The 19,769-nt window shown below is 38.4% G+C and overlaps 1 protein-coding gene across 2 annotated transcripts in view; it reads right to left on the bottom strand.

Annotated features, from left to right (window-relative positions):
• Nucleotides 1–503: 503 nt before the first annotated feature.
• The window catches only part of COL1A2 (collagen, type I, alpha 2), a 37,054-nt gene continuing 17,788 nt past the window's right edge, over nt 504–19,769 (bottom strand). For both annotated transcript variants that reach the window (XM_011974671.1, XM_011974670.1), the window contains 29 exons: nt 19,663–19,716; nt 19,101–19,199; nt 18,642–18,695; nt 18,027–18,080; nt 17,821–17,874; nt 17,492–17,545; nt 16,488–16,532; nt 15,249–15,347; nt 13,919–14,026; nt 13,192–13,245; nt 12,191–12,244; nt 11,448–11,501; nt 11,290–11,343; nt 11,086–11,193; nt 10,672–10,725; nt 9,771–9,824; nt 8,610–8,771; nt 7,295–7,402; nt 6,515–6,622; nt 6,072–6,125; nt 5,878–5,985; nt 5,684–5,737; nt 5,205–5,312; nt 4,676–4,729; nt 4,442–4,549; nt 3,856–4,114; nt 3,264–3,448; nt 2,314–2,556; nt 504–1,489 (listed from right to left, as the gene is read on the bottom strand). In XM_011974671.1, the coding sequence (XP_011830061.1) occupies nt 1,343–1,489; nt 2,314–2,556; nt 3,264–3,448; nt 3,856–4,114; nt 4,442–4,549; nt 4,676–4,729; nt 5,205–5,312; nt 5,684–5,737; nt 5,878–5,985; nt 6,072–6,125; nt 6,515–6,622; nt 7,295–7,402; nt 8,610–8,771; nt 9,771–9,824; nt 10,672–10,725; nt 11,086–11,193; nt 11,290–11,343; nt 11,448–11,501; nt 12,191–12,244; nt 13,192–13,245; nt 13,919–14,026; nt 15,249–15,347; nt 16,488–16,532; nt 17,492–17,545; nt 17,821–17,874; nt 18,027–18,080; nt 18,642–18,695; nt 19,101–19,199; nt 19,663–19,716 (2,751 nt within the window). In that variant the 3' untranslated portion in view covers nt 504–1,342. The remainder of the gene's footprint in view (nt 1,490–2,313; nt 2,557–3,263; nt 3,449–3,855; nt 4,115–4,441; nt 4,550–4,675; nt 4,730–5,204; nt 5,313–5,683; nt 5,738–5,877; nt 5,986–6,071; nt 6,126–6,514; nt 6,623–7,294; nt 7,403–8,609; nt 8,772–9,770; nt 9,825–10,671; nt 10,726–11,085; nt 11,194–11,289; nt 11,344–11,447; nt 11,502–12,190; nt 12,245–13,191; nt 13,246–13,918; nt 14,027–15,248; nt 15,348–16,487; nt 16,533–17,491; nt 17,546–17,820; nt 17,875–18,026; nt 18,081–18,641; nt 18,696–19,100; nt 19,200–19,662; nt 19,717–19,769) is intronic.

The following is a 19,769-nucleotide window of genomic DNA, read 5'->3' as shown; positions in this document are numbered from 1 at the left end:
ACCTCTTAACAGGCATTGTATTCAGTTGCCTCAGATTTAAGTGTATGGCATTTTTACTGAATATTTGAAACTGTTTTAGTTAATAGTATTAATTGCTCATAGACCAACTTTCAGCCACTGTTACAAAGTGTTTAATACATAATAAACCAAAAGTTTCTATGGACATTTGGTTATAGTAAAATTAGATCGAAAATGCCATCTTGCTTAAGTATTACATATTTTGAGTAGGGCAAATGCTTAATAGTGCTGAAAAGGAATATTTTCATATTATAGCTATGGAAACGGAAATGCAGAGGCTCAGAGTTTCAGGTCACTCAGCCACAAGGAACAGAGCCAGAATTGGAGTTCAGCTCTCCTGGGTCCTCGTTCTCTGCTCTTTCTACCACACCAAACTGCCCTTTTTGCATAATTTCTATCTAATCAGAGGCACTTGGTCTAATGGCTGGTAGAGATGCATATTTATATTGCAAAGAGCATTGAAGCAAGGAATTTTACTCAATATGTTCTTTTGGAAAACCAAACATGCTTTATTTCATTTTTTTCACAATTTATTTAAACATCTCACATATACAAAATAGGTACAATTTAATTTTTCTGCTTGCCCAAGAAACAAAGCTTCCATGGAACCATGGAAGATGAAAATGAGACTGGCAAAGAACAAACGCTGAATTTGAAGAAGAGGACAACTTTGGGCAAATAATCTGCATACTTTTAATTGGGAGTAAGATGGAAAATATGAATGCTAAATCAAATTTTTTAAAAAATACACCACACAATACAACTCAATACAGGAGTATTTCTTCTGAAATTCTTCTAGCACCATCAACATTCTTCAAGTATCTGAAATACTATTAATTAGCACCTTTGTATCATGAACAAAACAAAACAAGGACCTCAGTTCATCTCTGCCTAGGTCAGCACCTAACAATGTGGATCACACTCACGGGAAAGTGTTTGAGGTAGTTTAAACCTTTGGAAGTTTGGGTTTTAAACTTCCCTCTGTGGAAGATATTCAAAAGCCACAAGTGGTGCAAATGTTCATGGTTTTTATTTTTCAATTTTTATTTTGGTTTTCTTACAAAGGTTGACATTTTCCATAACAGGTGTAAGAGTGTTGAAAATAAATTTCAAATTTTGGGGGGAGCGGGGGAGGGAGTTAATGAAATTGTATTGCACAATGCTCTGATCAATCCTTCTTTTTCTCTTTTGCCCACAATTTAAGCAAGTAGATGTGCAGAAGAAATGGAAGGATTCAGCTTTCAGTTAAAAAAAGAAGAAGAAGAAATGGCAAAGAGAAAGTTTTTTTCAAATTTCTTTCTTTTTTAATTTAGGTTGAGTTCATTTATTTGAAACAGACTGGGCCAATGTCCACAAAGAATTCCTGGTCGGCACCACCGATGTCCAAAGGTGCAATATCAAGGAAGGGCAGGCGAGATGGCTTATTTGTTTTGTATTCAATGATTGTCTTTCCCCATTCATTTGTCTTTTTCTGTTTAAAGAGAAGAAAATAGATACGCAAATCATCACTATTTCTGAATCTGATAACATCTGAACCTTTGATTCCATAAGAACCACTGTTTGGCATGTGTCCTTCTGAAGATGTCTGTCCCAGATCAACGAGTTCATTTTTGAAATAACAGTATCAAGGGTGTCTTTAGTGGGAGGGGCTCTCTATCAGTCTAACAAAAAACCAACCAACCAACCAAAAAAACCCCACAACATTTCAACGCACGTTCCAAATGACTTATGTCTACAAAGTCATTTTTAGGATTGTTGTGTGTATGTCGTCTATGTGTGTCTTTGAGAGCAGGACCTGGGTGGGTATGTAGTATTGCTGTTAGTGAATTTTAATTTTTCTTATATTTATAGCATATTGTAGAGAAAGCATTAAAAGTTAAATGTAGGCCATACTAATAAGTAAAATAAAATACACATAACTATAAATTATAGTTTAAGCCACTGGAGTCTCAAGAAATTTTACATTCTGGGCATACATTACCATTTAAAAAACTTATGCTAAAGGAAAAACAATGCACGGACATAGCACACATTTCAGTATTTCAGAAGGCACTATCTGATAAGAATACTCTGAATTTATCATCTGAGTTTAAATACGAAATTAATATGCATAAATAAATAAATATAAAATACATACAAAAACTGAATTTACTTATGAAATAAAGATGAAATAAGATAGTTCTCTCATTCTTCTGTTAATTTAACCCTCCCTTTAGACCCCTCCTTGTGGGGGGTCTAAGTTAGAACCCTCCATCCCACTTCCCAAAGCTATTCCCATATTTCACTATTACTTACAGAGCAGCCATCTACGAGAACAGTGTAAGTGAATCTGCTGTTGCCCTCAGCAACAAGTTCAACATCATTAGAGCCCTGTAGAATGACAGCCTTTTTCAGGTTGCCAGTCTCCTCATCCATGTATGCAATGCTGTTCTTGCAGTGGTAGGTGATGTTCTGAGAGGCATAGTTGGCCAGCAAGCGCATGAAGGCAAGTTGGGTAGCCATTTCCTTGGAAGTCACTCCTTCTACATTGTATTCAAACTACAGAAAATAAGATGAAATTCCAGTTAATTGGAGAAGGACTCAGACACTAAGAGTGAAAAAAAAAAAAAAAAAAAAGATCTCAGGAAGAGTGGACTCAGAGCCAAGCTTAGGAAAAGGGTACTTTCAAAGAAAACTTAATTCACTTGTCTTTGAAATATCAGTTACCCAGATGAACAAAAGACCTAGTAGACTGAGGCAAGGTCATCTAAAAACATTATCTGTTCCAATTAATCCTTTTTGCATATGCTTTCTTCTTTAGAATAAGAGAATGAGGAGGTAGAAATTCTGACATTTTTCTTTTTCTGTAATTTTGTAATTTGTGGAATTCCAGTAGGCATTCAGTAAAGTTGGTGAAAAGGTTTGATTAAAAATTCAGAAAAGCTGCTCACATTCTGAAAATGCATATGCATGAGTGTGGGGTATATGCTGGCCAGTGCTCCTTCACACTAAATGACATTAGTCAGTTTTTTCAGTGACTACCAATTAAGTCAAATTTGAATAATAACTTTGAATTACATGGATGTGTCCAATCAATCCATCTTCTAATGTACAATTTAGGACAAAATTGGAACCCAGGAAATGAACAGGTTTTTTTTTTTTTTAATAAGCCCATTTTTGTCAGAGATTAAAATGCAGATAATTAACAAACAGTTCTACCAAAATATTATTTAGCAGAAGGAGAGGTGTTTGTGGGGATTCCTCACCTGGCTGCCAGCATTGATAGTTTCTCCTAGCCAGACGTGTTTCTTGTCCTTAGAGCTCCTATACCAGTTCTTGGCTGGGATGTTTTCAGGTTGGGCTCGGATACAGGTTTCGCCAGTAGAGAAATCACAGTATACTTTGATAGCATCCATAGTGCATCCTTGGTTAGGGTCAATCCAGTAGTAACCTTTTAAGAAAATAACATTCAGATCATGAAACTTCTCATTGAGCAGAACATAGATTCTAATAATAACTAATGAAAGATACTGACTCTCGTAAGTAACATTTTTGATTGTCTACCCCACATTTAAGAAGAAGAGAGTGGCTATTTTTAAGATTAGACAGTTCCTTCCCTCCCCTCCTCCATGAAAAATCAAATCAGGGTACTTATTACTATGAAAAGTGCAAAAATACATTTTAAGAGAAATGAGGTTGGGTGCTGGTTGGGAGAAGATGATGCTTCATTAATTGTGTGTGATTTCACATAATGTAATCTTTACCCAAATGCATTTTCACTCTAAATGTCAATGGAAACTAATTTTGAAAAGCTCAACTTGTGAGAAGGGTCAGTCTGGTCTGGACATCTTGACCTACCGCTGCTCCACTCTGGGTGGCTGAGTCTCAAGTCACGGCATGTGCGAGCTGGGTTCTTTCTAGAGCCTTCAGGAGTAAGAAGGGTCTCAATCTGGTTGTTGAGAGACTTCAGAGTAGCATCAACTTCATAATCCTTGGGTCTGAGAGAAGGTGCTGAGCGAGGCTGGTCAGCCCTGTAGAAGTCTCCATCGTAACCAAAGTCATAACCACCACCACTTACACCTGGAGGTCCAGGTGGGCCAGGGGGACCAGGGGGGCCCTGCAAAGGTGAAAGTGAGAGAGGAGAGGCTTTATACTTTGTTACAGTGAGAGACATCCATGGCAGATTTTCGTTGAGCTTCACACGGAAGCATGTTCTAATAAGTAAAAAATAATCAAATTCAAATAAATAAATAACGTGCTCCCAGGCATATTTGCAGGGATGGGCTTAACGAGCCCATTGCATATAGACAATTTCCAGATATTTTAGAGGATATATTGAAATTGAGCTAACTTTAATGGGTTGTCATAGTTGTCTTGGTTTAGTCTGAAGAAAATATTCCTCAGGTCAGTGATCTTCTTTATTATTTTCCCAAATCACACTTACAGCAGGACCTTGGTGACCCTGAGGGCCTCGAATGCCAGCAGGTCCAACTGTACCAGGATGTCCAGTGCGACCATCTTTTCCAGCAGGGCCAGAAGGACCGGCAGGGCCCTAAGGAAGACAGACACCAAGTGCATGTGAGCTGGTGAATCCCACCAAGGGAGCAGCAGCCTGGGGCTCACTGCTCGCTTTAGCTTCTATTTCAGAGATGAACTGTCTTCTCTTGAGTCTACCTACCCTAGGACCAGCAGGACCCACAGAGCCAGGAGCACCTTGATCACCATGGTGACCCTTTAAAGAGAGAATAGGAAAATCACACTTTCAGAGCACATTTCAAGAGACAGATTTTTTTTTTCCAAATTGAATGGGAAACTTTAGTTTAAATGGACTCCGGATTGAGAAAATTGAAAATGTAAAGTGGGGCTCTTGTCTCCCATTATGTCTATTATATTCAATTATTTTTTTCACAACCTATTTCAGCAGTGCAATATTAGTCATTCCTCTAATTATGTTTATTTTAAGTGGGGTTGAAGGACATTGTTGCCAGGAGATTTTAATGTATGTATATTTCTATCTCCCTTAATCCTCACCTTTCATGTTGGGATGAAATAGCATTATCTCCAAGAGTGAGATGGAGTTAGCCAGAGAATGGGAAATGGATATTACATAGGCTATATTGGAACAATAGCAGTGAAAATATGAAAATCCTTCTGAGCTGAAGGCCTTCAGGGTCAGTTTATGTGCGAGATGGCTACAGTTTACTTACAGCGAGACCGGGCAGACCTTGCAATCCATTGTGTCCCTTTAAGCCAGGAAGACCTCTGGGCCCCTTATCACCGGGCTCTCCCTTATCACCACGAATGCCTTGTGGGCCCTATAAAAAAAGAGAAGGATGGATAAGACTTACCGTTTTAAAAAAATGATACTCACTTCACCACAAATACTACTTAATTCGTTTACAAAGGTAACTCAGGACATGTAAAGGTCTAGCTAAGCTCTCACCTCTGCTAGTAATCTGCTTTAGTTGCGCTATCTGTAAAGTGGCTAGATCCTTGTAATCTTTTAATACAAACAAGCAGAAGAGATTCAAAATAGCTCAAGTTATTTGTATCAATTCTCAGCATGGACTGAAATGTTTTAAAAATATTAAGTCTAGCTGAAATATTGTTTATTTTCTTAATGGATGTTTTGGACTGATTCTCTCTAAATTTTAATTTTGTAAAGAAATCTTCAGCATGTACATACACTAGGACCTCTTGGACCAACAGCACCAGCAGGACCAACAGGACCAGAAGGACCCTGTGAAATGGAAAAGAAAAACACAACTTAGCCAGGCCCAAGATTCCTCTCCCCACTCTCCCACCATCCTCAAGTGTGAGGAAGTCAGAAGCGAAGCCCACGAGAATGCTGCACTGAGGGAATGATATTCACAAACTTACAGTTTCACCACGGTTTCCATGTTTGCCAGCAGGACCCACGGGGCCATGAGGACCAGGTGCACCTGCAGCACCAACGGGACCATTGTTGCCAGGGTAACCACGCTCTCCCTATCAAAGGCAAAATGAAGCTTAGCATCAATCTGGGTTGTATTTTAATCACTACTGAATTAGAGAAAGATGAAAAGTGTACTGACCTTGTGTCCGGGTTGACCATCGCGACCTGGGGGACCATCATTCCCAGGGTTGCCCTGTGAAGACACCACACAAATTAAGGTTGTTGGCGAAGCTCTGCTGCCTACCAGCCCCTATGTTGTGGCTACTCTGTCTTCATCACTTCCAGTGCTCAGTAGTAATGAACCCTCTTTCAGACTGTTAAAACTAGGGATAAAAACCTGCCAACCTAGATATTTTTTAGAGATGTTTTAAATACTTGGGCCCAATTTTGCAGTGTGCTACTGAAAAGCCCATTCTTTGGCCTAAGCAGTTTTTCATATTTTCAATACTAGGTGTAGATATTATGGAGAAGCTGACCATCTTGTTCAGAAATTTGGAACAAGAGAACCTCTGCTGAGGACATAAAGTTTCACACAATGAAATCCTGCTCGGTTTTATTTTACAAACCAAGTGTTGGACTCACATCACGACCAGCTTCACCAGGAGCACCATTGACTCCAGGACTACCCACAGCACCAGGAGGACCACGGGCCCCAGGAGGGCCGGCAATGCCAAGAGGACCAGGTTCACCCTAAATAGGCAGAGAAAATAAAATGACATTCCCCTCATTTGACAGAATGCTAACCTTCCCCTCCAAAACAACCCTATTCAGGAGATTCTAGTTGAAGAAAGAAGGTAAATTGAATGTGAATGGGTCACACAGTGGTAAGAAGTATCATCAGTATCATCCCTGCCCTCCTTCTACATGTGTAGATGGCCAGCTTTATGTAATCACGGGATGTTGCTCTGTAAAAAGTGAGCCTCGTGTCATTTAGTATCCCAAATGAAATGAATTCATAAAGTTGATAGAGTTTATGGAGGTGAGATGGTTTCTAGTTGTTGTCACGTATAAGGTTTAATGGAATGATTCAGAACTTCCAGAGTTTCATTCTTCCTACAGGATAAATGATGCCAGCATTTCATATTGCAGAGGAGTAAATGCAATTAGAGATTGTATCGTTCTTAAGCGCGTTGAAAGAACAAAAATCATTCTGCATAATTTTAAGCTGTGTCTTTATAGTGTGTGTCTAAGTAAGGTGGTATTAAAGCTTCTTAGACAAGTGACATGTGATCTGTATAAAGAAAATGCCATGAATAAAAATCTTAAGTGAAGTTATTCAGTGATCAATCTGTCACATTTGAAGTGGCAGCTTTTAAAATCTTTTATTATGTTAATGGAGTCAGAATATTGTCAAGCACTCACCAAAGCACCAGCAACACCTGGTAGACCACGTTCACCTCTTGAGCCAGGGAGACCCAGAATACCAGGAGCACCAAGAAGACCCTGAGGACCTGGAGTGCCAGGAGGTCCCTAAATGGAGAAAAAATACTGAGTATTATGGGTAAGAGCCTGGGTGATAACACAGGTTGGCTTGAAGATTGTGAGAATAAACTGTCATCAGCTTAGAAAAAGGCTAATGACCTCATATTACTAGGCAATATCCTTGGATATCTTTTCTCTAGTGATGACAGTGAGTTTACATCTTGGCATGTATACTTCTGTATTTGATTCATCCTTGAGACCAATGGCACAACATTTAAAAATATGTGGTTGAGATTTATAAAGACACTTGGGGTGGTGAAATAGAGTTTTTATGGCCTCGAGGCAGGGAAACAAATAAAATAATTTTATTTTAAATTATTATGGATACATTATAGTTGTACATAGTAAGAGGAGTTCCTCAAAAAACTAAAAATAGAACTACATAAGATCCAGCAATCCCACTGCTGGGTATATACACAAAAGGAAGGAAATCAGGCTGCGTGGGGTGGCTCACCTGTGTAATCCCAGCACTTTGGGAGGTCAAGGTGGGTGGATCACCTGAGGTCAGGAGATCGAGACCAGCCTGACTATGGTGAAACCCCGTCTTTACTAAAAATACAAAATTAGCTAGGCATGATGGCGTGTGCCTGTAGTCCCAACTACTTGGGAGGCGAGAATTGCTTGAATTGGGGAGGTGGAAGTTGCAGTGAGCTGAGATCATGCCACTGCACTCCAGCCTGGGCAACACAGGGGAGCTCCATCCCAAAACAAACAAACAAACAAACAAACAAACAAACGAAAAGGGAATCAGTAAAATCAGTATCTCAAAAGGAAGCAAATTTTGACTTTGGCATCTAAGGTCTACTAGGGGCACCTTTCAGAGTAGCACTAGTACTGGACAGTGTATGTTTAAGAAATTGGTAACTTACTGAGATTGATTAATTTGTAGTAGAATGGCCACAGCAATGGGACTCTGTTCTAATCCTGGTACCAGTAAGGTGCCCTCAATAGCTTAAAGGGCCGCTGTGATAAAACTGAGTTCCCTCATTTACTGTCTTCCCAATTTTGTGCTTTGTGAGCATCTATGGAAGCCACAGCCCCTCAGTGTGTGCTGGACAGATTTCCTGGCTCAGTTGAGCTCTACTTGAGAGCCTACAATACTCATCAACAAATTGATGCCACTTGAAGATTTGTGTAGGGGCTTTATTTTAATTCAACATAAAGTATTAAGAAAGAGGAGTTGGAAATCACTTACAGCAGTACCGGCCTCTCCAGAGGGACCCTTCTCACCAGCAAAGCCAGGGGGACCAACAGCACCTACTTCTCCAGTTCGGCCAACTGGACCTTGGTCACCACGAGGACCACGAAGCCCTTCTTTCCCAGCAGGACCAGGGGGACCAGGAGGGCCAGAAATACCCTATGAGCAAATGTACAAGGTCATTTTCTTTCTGTTAATCAGCAAGGGCCTGGAATAGAGAGGCAAAGATTCTAGATCTTAAGATGCAAACAATGTGATGCAATAAAATAATACCCTGGCCATTTTGGGGAAATATTTATAGTTTTTAACATTCTTTCTTGCAGAAAGAAGCAACTCCTGTCTTCCTTCATGAGGCTGTGACAAACCAAATAATGGAGGAGAGACTATGGCAAATTTCTGTGAGGAAAAACAATGTCATGCCACTGGTACCCTGGCATATTGGAATCAGAACTATGTAGAATGATAGGAGTTAATGATAAATGAATGGGACTCTGAGTTTTGAAGGACTCTGCCTTTTCTTTTTTCTTTTCTTTTTTTTTTTTTAAGAAAACCAATAGAGGCATTTTGTTCATAATTGAGGAATCACACATGCTCTCAACTAGGTTTAATTAAATGTCTACAGGGAATGAATATTTTTCTGTTATGAACCTGTAAAAGGATTCCAAGAAATCAACATCTTTGCTATTTTTTTCCCCTGAAACCTTAACCAGAAGACTTAATCCTTGGTAATTAATTAAATTTTCTTGAGTCCTGACAGGAGAGTCTGACTCAGAATTAAATTAGAGGCCAAACCACCTTTAAATTCAGGAACAATTATACCTTAACAATGGTGGCAGAATGTTAGCCATAAAGGGTAATTAAATATAGAAATATCTGATATGTGACTAAAACTGTTCAGTTTTTTTTTTTTTCCAAAGAGACCATGCCCCTGAAAGGGGACTGGGGTTCACATGAGTAAAAGCCTCTCAAACTGATATTATAAAATATAATGTGTGATGGTAACATCTTAATGGTTCAGAAAAACTGATTTCAGACCAGGAGAGTAATAGTAAATATTAGTGATGTGTTTTCATGAAGAGTTTCTTACCAGTTTTCTACCAGAAGCCAGGTCTTTTGGCTAGAGTAAATGAAGACACATGTTTGGAGTGATTTACTTACAGAGGGTCCTGGGGGACCAGTCCGTCCAGCAGCACCAGGGAAACCAGTCATACCCTAAGAACCAAGCACATTAGAATTCCACAGTCAACATCAACTCCAAGAATTTGGGTAAGATGGGAATTTCTTTCTTTTTTGTTTTTTTTTGAAAATCAGTACATGTGACCAGGGATAGACCAAGGAGTAGGAGGTAGGCAGATTTATATAGGGTATTATTTAGCCAGGACCCTGAAGGCCCTCCTTCTCCACACATCTTCCTTACCAGCATGCCACCAGTTGCAATGCCCATATTTTGCATTAAGGTTTGGATGGTCCTTTCTGAAATGCTGACATATTATCTTATGGTTGTAAAGGTATGATGCTAAGATACTATGTCATTATTACACATTAATGTGTATACATTAATAACTATCTTTACCACCTGGCTGAGTGGTAAGGAAATGGGCACTTAATAAATAATGGTATTCATGAACAGAAGAATAACAAATGACCTAGAACATTCAGCACTGTCCAGTGAGAGAAGAAGTCAGTAAAGTTCATTTTTGGGTCTCTAAAGAATTGTTGTCATAGCATTGCCTGCAAAGGGGAAGGACATGGTCAGGCAGAAGAAGGGGCATATTAATAAACAGATGAAAGACACCAAAGAAATATTTTTTCCTACTTTACAATTAAACTGCCTAGGGCCCACCTTCGTTGTTACCTCAAGTGAGGTGATAGCAACATACACTGAGTTCCAGCTGAGTTCAAGTTAACATCGATATTGGAATTGCTATGAATAGAATGAACTTGAATCTCAAAAGTTTCCTCATGGTAGTCCAAATTTACCAAAAATGTCAAAACCTTCAAGTGTCCTTAATAGATTCTGAAGAAAGAAAAGTGGTGAGAGTCCATTGTAAATACTCACAGGGGGGCCTCCATCACCACGACTTCCAGCAGGACCAGGGGGACCATTTGGACCCTAAATGCAAAGAAAAAAGTGGGGTCAAATCACGAACAAACTCTTATAAATGTTACTCTTTTCTTCAAGGGGATCATTCCCACATCTCTTAGAAGAAAATGTGGAAATAAAAAATGACTATCTGTGTCAGAATGTTCTTCAATATTACCACCCTTATGAAGTTATCAGAGAATTAAAATAAAACAATATTTATGAAACTTTTATACATTGTAAAACAGCGTGCAAATGTTAACCCTTCCGTTATTTTCCATCTTCTATCTGGTGTATTCCCTGTTGCATAGTAGGCACTTGACGAAGATATGTTTAATTGTAAGATCTAATGGGTGGCTGCTGTGTGGACCACCAGTGAATTCAACTTACAGATGGGCCAGCAGCTCCAACGGGGCCTGTGGGACCAACGACACCGTTTTCACCCTTAGGCCCTTTGGCTCCTCTTTCTCCTTTAGCACCAGGTTGACCAGCAGCACCCTGTTGGAAAGAAACAGTTAGAGCTCTGGTACTCCGACCCACTCTACTCCCCAACTTAGGATATTTTCAGATTAATCTTCATTATGTGATACTCACAGCAGGACCAGCAAATCCATTGGGGCCAGCAGGACCGACCTCACCACGTTCACCCTAGGTGGGAGAAAGTATTTAAAAATGTCTTATCAATCCTAGGTTCATCAATGTCTAAACATCGTGAGGTGTGAGTATCCAAAATGACCCAGGTTCTTACTTACAGGGCTTCCCCGAGGACCAGCAGGACCAGCAGGACCAGCAGCACCAGCTTCACCCTATAATGGGACCAAAGATGAGTCTGTTAATGTGCCTGACATAGATGCTCAAAAACTGGGAGGCAGAGACAACAGTGGTGGACAGTGGGCTATTGTCAGAGTCTGTAGTTGCCGTGGAGGAGGAAACTCATGTACATTTCACAGAGTAAAATGAAGTGGATTTTTACTTAATGCTATATTCATTTTGGGGATTAAGTGGTATGGCTTGTACACTTGAGAAAACACTATAAATCAGTGCCCACAATACCAGGATGAGGACATTTTAGTTTTTAGATGGACATGGGGCTGATCTATTTGTGGCAATCTTTGCAATACAATAAATAAGATCTATTTTAAGTGGACTGTTCAATGTGAAATGGGCACACTATTATATTGATTTTTTTTTTGTTATAATTGAAGGCTTTGAGAAGTCTCAGTACATTAGGATATTGTTAATGCACAACATGGAAAGACTTTAAAACAAATGCTAGGGATTAGAGTATAGATCAGATAGCTGGCACATCTATAGGAAGGGAAAAGTAATTTTAAACACACAGCATTTGTTTCCTGCTGCCCTATCACAATAGCTAGGTTTTTAAATAAGTAGGCTTTATACCAAGCCATAAAAATGAATTGCTGGGGCTCTTTGGGACTAGGGAAGGCAGGAAATTTTAGATATTGCTGTTGGCTCAGTGAAAATTCATGCTTACCCGGTCACCTGTGGCTCCAGCAGGACCAGGGGCACCTACAGCACCAGGAGCACCCTAGTACCAAAAAGGAAACATGTCTTATTAATAACACCCTGTATCATCAAGAGTAAACCTTGTCATTCTTTTTGACTGTGCTTATACAGTGACTGAACACTTTTACTGCACTCTGGTTGGACATCAAGAAGGCCTCTGATGCATTTTGGTTCTAATTATCAAGACTATTAGAAGCCACTCTCAGAAGGAGGGTACTCGAGTAATAAAGGTTATGGATATGTGTAAGTCAATAGCAGGTCAGAAATTTGGGAGATCTGAACTTTCTGCTATTATAAAATTCCCTGCAGAGCAGCAAATGAGCAGCCTTGTTTGAAACTGTTAGAACTATGTGATTCAAAAGAAAGACTATTACAGATGTGCTATAGTCAGTTTTCAGCTCCGAAGGAGAGGTGAATAAAGGAATCCAGGCCAACTGTGGCCTGGAAGACCCATGAGGCTGACCCCCTAGATAAGGTAATTAGACTGTCACGGGACTATCTTCGGCATCTTCATGGCATTAACAGCTAATCTTTGGGGCTGCTCTTTGGGTGATAAATTTCTAGGAAGTAGGTTTGAATCACTATAGAACCTTGTTAGAGGTTCTGGCTTCCTAAAGCATAAGAGAGTTATTTTTATTTATTTATTTAAATCTCTGGTATCACTTGAAACAATCATTTAATGTTCTATTAAACCTAAAGCTTTTGGTCTATCATTTGTACTTGGTATCGTTGACGCTAGAGAAGTTAGAAAATTCAGGATATTATTTTTAAAGAGGTTAAATCCCATTGAATTTTTCCTTTGAAACATGTAAAATGATATTATTAGTCATAGACTCAGGAGAGAAAGGAATATTATTTTATTAAACTTGATAAAGAAAGTGTGTGTAGTTCTAATTTGGAAAACTTCTCAAGTCAAACGTTAAAAAAAAATCTAAGTACAAACAAACATACAAACAAAATTCTACTCACACGAGCACCATCTCTGCCAGGGTTACCAATTTCGCCTCTGAGACCAGGTTCACCCTGAAAGCATAAAGCAAGAGCAACTTTTTGTTTTCTGACCAAAATTTTGAATCAAAATTAATATAAAATTTTTTTCTTTTTTGCAGAAGAGGCTATGATACCTTCAGTCATTTAAGATTTTTAGCAATGTCTCGATTCCTTACCATTCTGTAGAATGTTAATCGAGAAAAATAATGAGGAAAAATAATTCAAGGCCATTTCCAGATTATTGTTAAACAATCTTTTCTAATTTCCGTACACTCTCCTGAAGCATAATCAAGCAAGGTACAGATTCATGCGGACAGAATTGTAAGGCAACATCACAATGGGCTGCAGCGCCTGATCACTCTTATGGCATAACTAATGCAGCAGCACGGTTGACAGCTGTTCAATATAGCTTCTTCCCATTAATTAGGGCAGGATGAGGCATTATTGTTAGTGGCATTAAAATGAGCCTCATGTATTACTCAACACCATCTGTTTGTGTGAAATTCCATGGTAGAAAGGAATTTTGCCAGATTAGTGAGTTTAGAAATGTGTAGGTGCTAGGTGGCAGAGGGAAATGTATATAGATAGATATCAAAATGCTACCAGACCACCTGCCAAGAATTGTGAAAACTTGGGCATCCTTGTGCAGCCTTCTTCGCTAGAGTTCATCAACAATACGTAATAGAGTTCAACACTAGGAGGGTACCTTTTCTCCCTTGCCTCCAGGTATGCCAGCAGCACCCCTCTCTCCTGGGAGTCCACTAGGACCAGATGGACCAGCAGTGCCTGCAGCACCAACCACACCAGGTTCACCCTTGAGTCAAACACATGTGAAATCAATTTTAGTGGAGAAAGAAGAAAATGAAGAATCAAACTCTTGAAGAATTCCAATTTAAACAGTTATCCAGACAGGCTTCTGGCCTGCTTTGAAACACAAAGAAGGTCTGGACTATTGAAAGGAGGGAGAATATAGCAGAGAGAGATGCTGTTAATGATACGGTGACTGAAGAGATGAGGGTAGTGGGAGTGCACAGCTGTGATTCCTCTATAACCTGCTTCAATACTCTTAAGGATGGCAGGCACGGAGAAGAAGAGGATAGGACAATGGGAAGCAGAGAGTAAAAAATGTTTACCCACAGACATTTTTCAAGGATAAGTCTCTTAGCCCAGATAGAAAACATGGAAAGAGACCCTGTCAATTGAGGAGACGTTTATGTTTTAATCTCCTTAAGAGTAGAGACCGTATCTTCCATTTTCACATAAAACCCTACAATTCCACATACTTAAAACCTGTTGACTAGCTTCTGAGATAAATAGATCCCTTTGAAAGTACTACCTCACAAAACCAAAGTTTCTTTATTTCCTCTCTCCGTCTTACGTTTTTATTTTTTTCCCAAGAACTTCCTTCCATACACTAAAATAGCTTTTTGCAACTGATGTTTACACTTTTTCCCTAGAGTTAAGAATTAAAATAATATGAGTTGTCTTCTTTTTATTGTGGTTAAGGTAATCACTTTTTCAGGAATGTATATTAAATCTATTTTAAAATCGAAACCACAGATTCTATTTTGGAACACAAGTTTCCGGACAAATTTTTGGTGTGAATGTATTGCACAATGAATTTTCATCATCATAAACTCTTATTATTAAAATTCAGACTACTTTTTGAAATTTTACTTTATGGGGTGAGATGTTAAGAAGATAAAAAGTTTTTTTCTCTGAAAATAATGTCCAATGTATACAATGTTTCTAGATTAAAACGAAAGTATAAACAGTGTGATGAGAAAAGAGTGACAACCCATACTAATTCATTTATGTTTGGGGAACACAGAATTTCCCCCACAGTTCTCCCTATTGTTTGCTTGCTTAGAATAATTCAGGTCCACTGGAATCAGATTGCTCTTTACTGAGAGGGAAGTCATCACAGAACTGGAAATAAATAAAAATCTGAAAAGCAATTATCATTCTATTTAAAGGGTCTACTTATTCTAGGCAGACTGGGCCAAACCAGTAATATGTAAAACATAAGATTTTACCTTGTTTCCATCAGGCCCTGGGGGTCCAGAAGGACCTCGGCTTCCAATAGGACCAGTAGGACCGGCAGCACCACTCTCACCTGGGGGACCGCGTTCCCCCTGGAAAAAAGTGATTAGAAGAAGTGTTGCACCATTCATCACTTTCAGTGATACTATTTTACATATGAGAGTTTACACTTGTGTAGCTTCTGAATCTTCGTTCTGCATTTATTAGCAAATTAGAGTTTCTTTTGTTCCTAATTTCTCCACTAGTAAAATGAAGAGATTGATGAGATATTCTCTAAGGTGTCATTTAGCTCTAATGTCCCATGACTACAACTCCAGAATTTGTTGCTTCTAGAGTATAATATCCAACTTTTGCAAATCATTCCCCTTTTTGGGGGAGTCTTTTCTGTGATAAATCCATAGGTAAAAACAGATGCCAGTTATGTGTATTATTTAAAGGAAAAGATTGTGTCATTTTAGTTGAATAGCAATGGCAGATGTAGATAAGATCAGATATTCTCCTATCTGTGCCCCCTTTTTATAACCTTGTGTAATAATGATGTAATAGTTATAATATTCATATGTATTATATTTGATACATGTATTTGTATATGTAATCTATGCCTATCTAAATATCTCACAATTTACATCTAAATATCACTAGAACATAGCATTCTGTAGCCCAAAATATTTATCACATAGGTCCACATTGTAACTGTTTCAAAGGACCTTGTTATAAGTTGGTTTTTTGAGCTTTCTACATGTGTGTTAACTAGTGACATGATGGGATACTTTCAGGGCAGATTAATTGTTTCAGTGATGTTAATATCAACAGAGAAACTAAGTATTTTTTTCTTTATATGACTACTCATAATTTGGGCTTTAGGCTTTGAACATCAATACACATTGCCAAAATTAACTTTAGATCTTAGTAAGATATTATTTTTCCTTAGCTCAAGTTGAGCCACTGTCACAAATGTAGCATAGTTGTCTATATAAATCACTGATGATAACATATATATATTGATTTATTTATGTTTCTTATAACTATGTAATTATTGGATAGGAAATATGAGCAATGAAACAAAAAATTTTACTATCAACTTAGAAATCTAATTCTCTCTACAGATTACGTCTGACTGTAGAAGGGCATCAGAGACTTGTTGCAGGGTCATCAGTGGCTTTAAGGAGAAAGCACTACTACTTTGTAAAACACATTGCTAGAGTTTATGAAAGTAATGAAGTAACACTTACTCTTGCACCAGCAGGACCAGGGAGACCAAAATCACCAGGGAGACCCTAGACAAAGCATGAGAATAAAGCATGAAATTTCTGTGTGATCTCTAAATTCACTTATGATTAAGATATTTGAAAAATTTTGAAAGAGTGAAATAAAGCTGGCACTATCTACATGAGTGCATAAGTACACAGGCTAATAAGAACAACTTTTAGTATGGAAAGATACAGAAAGAGAGAATTTTACTGGTGACAAAAATGTATCCATCCCAGAATTTGGTATCAAAAAATTTGTTTCCCATTATTTAGTTTATTGCTTTTTTAAAAAGTGACAAAACAGACTGTTTCCTTCAATAAAAAGATAAATAATAATGAATAATATTAGACGTTACCTATTTTTAGCTATATGACAGACCGTCTTCTTAAGAGAAATTATCATATTCTGTACATTACCTAGTTAATTGTATACCCAAGTGTATCTCTTTTATCACTGACCAGCTGTCTCCTTAATGTGCCCCACTGTTGATAAAGGAGACCAGGCCACAGAATGTAACTAAATTGAGGCACATTCATCACAATTAGAGAGAAAATGACTCAGAACTCATGCCCTGATTGTGGATAGCAGTGTCACGTCTGAATGCCAAGAAAAATATAAAAGCAATTTTTCAGGATCTAGTTTGATTGAAAATTGTGCATTTACTTTTTCGCTATGGGGAAGGAAATAATTTGTATCTTAATGTTATCAAGAACAATACAAAAAGTAAGGCTATTAAATAAAATATTCATTGATAGATTTTACTTTCATAAGGTGATGTTTCATTAAATCTGTAAAACAAAGTAATCAGAACTAAAGTAATTTGGCTCATTCTCTCCATCAGCACCAACATATGTAAAACACTATCATTAACATATGAAATATGAAATTTTCTTTTACATATTATAATTGCATAGCAGTGGGGTATTAAACAGGGGGAAATTCTCAAGTTTAGTAGTTACCACTTACTATTACTTGTTTTACTCACCCTTTCTCCTGGTTTGCCAACTTCACCAGCTGGCCCTGAGGGGCCAGGCAGACCCTAAAAATGAAAAGAAATACAAATCTCAATCCTATGGCTATGTTCAGGAGATTTGCTAATAATTGAGTTTCAGGGTGGTGGCTACCAAATACCAATATGAGCATGATTGTATGTTATTAAAGCATGACACAGAAGTTTGTTTGAAAAAAAAGCACCTTTCTTTGCTTTGGTCCTGAAATCATGTTTATTGTGGTGGAGGAGAGAGGTACGGTATGGTGATTTATAGCTGAATAGGCTGACCAAAGGCAGTATTGTGTATGTTTGAGTTGACTTACCTGGAAACCTGGAGGACCAGCGGGACCCTGTTCACCTTTTCCACCTTGGACACCCTGAAAGTGACAGGAAAGAGAGCATAAATAGCAACGTCTGTCACCACTGTTATCTAGCTATATAACTTTTGGATTGAAAAATGGAGATGGTCAGTTTGAGAGACTATACACATTCTAGTGCAGAAGAGCACAAGAGTGGGAGGAATACTCACCTGTGGTCCAGGAGGTCCCTGAGCACCATTGTTTCCATCGGGACCTGGAGCACCCTAAAAATGTTTAACAGAAAGGCTGATGGTTACCTGTAAGCCAGGTAGTTTAAGATGTCTCAAAGCCTCATGTATTACTTCCTTAAAACAAGTTTGTCATTTTAGCATGAATTAAACTCATTGTGGGTTCCCACCAAAGCCCAAATACTGCCTACTAACTTTTTAAATTTTTAATTTGTGTGGGTACATAGCAGGCATATATGTTTATGAGTTTGCCTACTAACTTTTGATAGGAATCAAGCAAAGTATGTAGATACAAGGCAATTTATAAAGGCCAGAGAATGCTACTACATATTCATACCCTTTTAATTACAAAATGAATAAAATAAAAGCCAAGGGCTTCTGTATTTTTGACCTAATGGATATTCTGATTTGTTTTTGCTCACTGGTTTAAAAATTTGGTTTTTAAAAAAGGCATTTTATGATGGTAAAAGGACCCCTGGGGATGCCATCTTGAAAAGAAACTGACAAAATGATATCAGATGATGTAAAAAAAAAAAAAAAAGTGTGGTTCTTAGATGAATGCTATGTGAGTAGATCTGTACACAAGTTAGCACCTACCCGAGCACCAGCAAGACCAGCATGACCTTTATCACCGTTTTTGCCAGGATCACCCTATAGAAAAAATGAAAAACAAAACAAAACAAAAAACAGCCTTATACATTTAATGTCAAATTAACCATGATGATTTTGGAATGTTGATTTCCTGCTTGTTTTTATGTTCTTTTGAGCTCCTTAGTCTGTGGATTCTGTTATCTAAGAATGATCCGTCACCATGCAGCTCCATGTACAGTAAGATGTCCCTGTGTCTGTGGAAGCATGGGGCTCAGGAGATGGATTTTCAGCAGGGATATAAGAATACACTGGAGGTAAACTCTTAATGTGATAGTGGCCTGCAGTTTTCCTGTGTTGAAAGGAAACTCCCTGAGACTGGACTGATTTGCAGGAGAGAAATACTAGAGTTTGGTAAAATGTGGCCACAAAAAGTGCTGAGAGTAAGAAAGTTGTGATGATTCTTACAGTGGGGCCTTTGGGTCCAGGGAATCCAATGTTGCCAGGCTCTCCTCTTGCTCCAGCTGGGCCAATTGGTCCAGGCCTGCCGTCGATGCCAGGGAGGCCCTGAAAGCAGAGTTATTTCAAGTTTACTCAGTGTCAACATATTTTCACAACCTCAAGCTTATGATGCTGCCACGGATGAAACAGAATAGTTTTCTGAATGCATAGAGCTTCTTGTATAAAGAGTCAATAAATTATGAATCCATTTTCCTTTTCTAACTAGGATGTCGGTACACACATAGCCAATTCAATCTCGTATGTACGCAATTTCCCTCGTTCCCTTCTCTTGTCATCCCCTTGTCACCTGCTTCAATTTTCCCTGCCATGTTTTTCTCTCCCCTGCTCTGCTTTCAGTCCTGCATTCATTTGGACTCCATAATTACAATCTATTACTCTGCATTCCCAGATGATATATGTGTCTGATATTTATTTTCAATGTGTTCATGTATAAATAAGCCACAAAATAGACTTGATAAGGGTGCAATAAGTGTCCTTGAAAATATAATGGAAAATGAGCAATACTTACGACAGGACCTTCTTTTCCAGCGGGGCCGATATTTCCAGGGGAACCAGGAAGACCCTATAAAATAAATGAAGATGCTTTTATATTGGCACTTTAACTTACATACTCAA

The sequence above is a fragment of the Mandrillus leucophaeus genome, unplaced genomic scaffold (assembly GCF_000951045.1).
Source record: "Mandrillus leucophaeus isolate KB7577 unplaced genomic scaffold, Mleu.le_1.0 Scaffold148, whole genome shotgun sequence".
Classification (NCBI taxonomy): Eukaryota; Metazoa; Chordata; class Mammalia; order Primates; family Cercopithecidae; genus Mandrillus; species Mandrillus leucophaeus.
The sequence above is the reverse complement of the archived record's forward strand: the minus strand, read 5'-3'. Positions and strand labels throughout refer to the sequence as shown.